General features: G+C 44.2%; 1 protein-coding gene across 1 annotated transcript in view; it reads left to right on the top strand.

Annotated features, from left to right (window-relative positions):
• The window catches only part of drg1 (developmentally regulated GTP binding protein 1), a 9,192-nt gene extending 6,912 nt beyond the window's left edge, over positions 1-2,280 (top strand). Inside the window, exons 7-9 of the mRNA XM_012816851.3 lie at positions 679-846; positions 1,344-1,466; positions 1,878-2,280. Of these exons, the coding sequence (XP_012672305.1) occupies positions 679-846; positions 1,344-1,466; positions 1,878-1,977 (391 nt within the window). The 3' untranslated portion in view covers positions 1,978-2,280. The remainder of the gene's footprint in view (positions 1-678; positions 847-1,343; positions 1,467-1,877) is intronic.
• The last annotated feature ends 553 nt before the right edge of the window (positions 2,281-2,833 follow it).

The raw sequence follows: 2,833 nt of genomic DNA, 5'->3' as shown, positions 1-2,833 counted from the left end.
TAATTATGAAAAGTTGACTACTAGGATGGCTATATTAATTCCAGTCGGCTAGCCTTCTGTTGGTAGTGAATTACTGCGGTAGCGTGGTCGGTATGCACATCGTTGTGTTTATTGGTTGTGTTGTGTGATACATTGGCGTGTATGAGTGTGTGATGGGAGTATGAGGCTGTGAGCGAACTATAGTTTGTAACATAACCAAGTCACGCATGGAGCAGGGTTCCAGATGCTTTGCCTAGCGCTTGTCATATCTATAACTAGCCTACCGGTACGTAAAAAAGGAGAGCCCACCCGCGAAAATCATGTGCCGCTAACAATTGTCTGGCGCCAGGTCTGGGTAGGAGGCCTGTTGTTCCGGGGATATACTATTTAGTTAGATGGTCCGCGTGTTTTTTTTTTATTGGCTAAGTGGTCCTTGGTCTGAAAAAGTTTGAGAAACACTGCTGTAAAGGCATGAAGGTGAATACCATTCCTGGGGGCCTGAAAATCTCGCTGGGGGGGCCTCACTGAAAATGTTGTCAGGGTGCCCAGACTTCCTAGCAGTACCCCTGTCACTGATTCTCACACACACACGCTTGACATTCAAAGACATATAGGGCCTTACATATAGTGCAAAACATAAAAGCATTTAAAGCAGTATAATTTTAATCTCCCTGTCCTGTTTTTTTCCGATCTCCTCAGGGTTTACATCCCCTGCATTTACGTGCTCAACAAGATCGACCAGATCTCTGTGGAGGAGCTGGACATCATCTACAAGGTGCCTCACTGCGTGCCCATCTCTGCCCACAGCCGCTGGAACTTTGACGACCTGCTGGAGAAGATCTGGGACTACCTGCATCTAGTGCGCATGTAAGTCAGCCCTCAGCCACACTATCCTCCTTACCAACTGCCTTTAGTTAGCGAATGCTAGATTCTAGACCAGGGGTTTTCAACTGGTTTTGTCCCACTTTGGTCGCGGACCACCAGGGGGCCACGGACCCCCAGTTGAAAACCCCTGTTCTAGACAGTTCTGGGCTAGAACTCTAGACAATGCAAGGTTATGGATGACCTTAAGGCCGTGACGGGACATTTCGTGGAGGACTATTACAAGCGCCATTTTTAAAACCGGCAATCATTTTTTTTTACCAGATATTAGGTGGTGAATAAATCTTACAGAATTAGAGATTACAGGAATTATAGTTTAAGGAATTTATATTTGTGAAAGTGTTAGTGGATATGAATTATTTGGGGTTTAGTGCAGCCGAGTGGTTGAACATGATCAGACATAGTTAGTGAGTTTGGACATTAATGTTGGCGTTGGAAGACATGTCACAATCTCTGCTCATGAGTTTATGATCTCCTTGCAGCTACACCAAACCCAAAGGTCAGCTCCCCGACTACACATCTCCGGTGGTCCTACAGGACAGCACCACCACAGTGGAGGACTTCTGCCTGAAGATTCACAAAACCCTCATCAAAGAGTTCAAACAGTAAGTGACACAATTGACCCCACAATGACCTCTCATTCAGGTCTGTTCATGGTTAAACTGCCCTTTACTATGATCTGTGTCTCAAGGCACTTTACAGAATGAATGAAGAAAGAAGAGTTGCCCTGTGACATCCCCTTTATCAAGCCTTTACTTCATAAATTATCTTAACCATTGTATTCAGTTTGGGAGAAATGGCAGGGATACAACTATGTATATTAGTTACAATAAATAACTAGAACATTGCCCTATAGAATCCTGTGTTACTGGACCCTCAGTGATGGAGTGGAACAGCTTAGGGTGTAGGTTTAGAGTTAATGGGTGTTTATTTATATTTGTATTTTATAAAAAAAATGTATAAGCCAAAGACGTTTGCCCTGAGTGACCTCTGACCTTCAACCCTTTTCCTTTCAGTGCGCTGGTGTGGGGGTCGTCCGTGAAGCATAACCCGCAGAAGGTGGGAAGGGAACATACGATGGACGATGAGGACGTTATCCAGCTGGTGAAGAAGTAGAGAAATGGGAAAAGAACCCAAGGACGCTGATGCTTTGCATGATTTGTTTCGTGTTCTGGGGAGTAAACTCACAGGGGCCAGAAAAAGACATCCACAATGCCGTAGTCATCTGGTGTTTGAAAAGTAGAAAAACCACAGCAGTTGCAAAAAAAAACATTGTAAATAAGTACATTTAAACCCCAATCCCTAGCCTTATCCACACGCCTTGTGTCATGCTAGCAAACCATTGGAGAGGGAGTAAGGTCTTGTATCCCCAAATATGTGTTTTAAAAAGGCTTACAAATAAAGATGCGAAATAGCTCATGTACGTCTATTTTCTTTGATGCTGATTCCTCTCCGTTGTCATCCTATTGCCTATTGTACTTCACCGTGTCAATGGGTTCTAAAGGGTATGTATTGGGTTTGCCATTTTTAGGGTATGCATGCAGCACTACAAATAATACGCTCTCAGTGTCTAGAATGTTCCAGACTGTTATGCAGATTTGATTCATTCACCAAACCAATCCAATTTAAGAAGAGGTGCCATAATAAATTCATTTTACCAGGAGAAAATCCCACTAGGGTTAAATGAAAGTAATTGGATTCATTGTGGCTGTGGTGGGACGGCACGGCTGTGTCGTGATGGCCACAAAGCTCAATTGAAATGCTGCACATGGAGTGCTGTCGTCTCGGCTGTGACGTATGGAATCCATAGACTCCTTTTACCCCACCCTCCCTGCCTTGCGTTCACTTGATGCCAGACAGTCACTCAGGATAATCAGACATCACGCCCAAAGTGGCGGATTGGGAGCCTTTGCTGACAACTAGCGCAAGATAGAGGTTTTCTAACTTTGTGCTGTATTCTCAAAGCTATGGC

This window comes from Clupea harengus, chromosome 12, assembly GCF_900700415.2.
Source record: "Clupea harengus chromosome 12, Ch_v2.0.2, whole genome shotgun sequence".
Classification (NCBI taxonomy): domain Eukaryota; kingdom Metazoa; phylum Chordata; class Actinopteri; order Clupeiformes; family Clupeidae; genus Clupea; species Clupea harengus.
The sequence above is the reverse complement of the archived record's forward strand: the minus strand, read 5'-3'. Positions and strand labels throughout refer to the sequence as shown.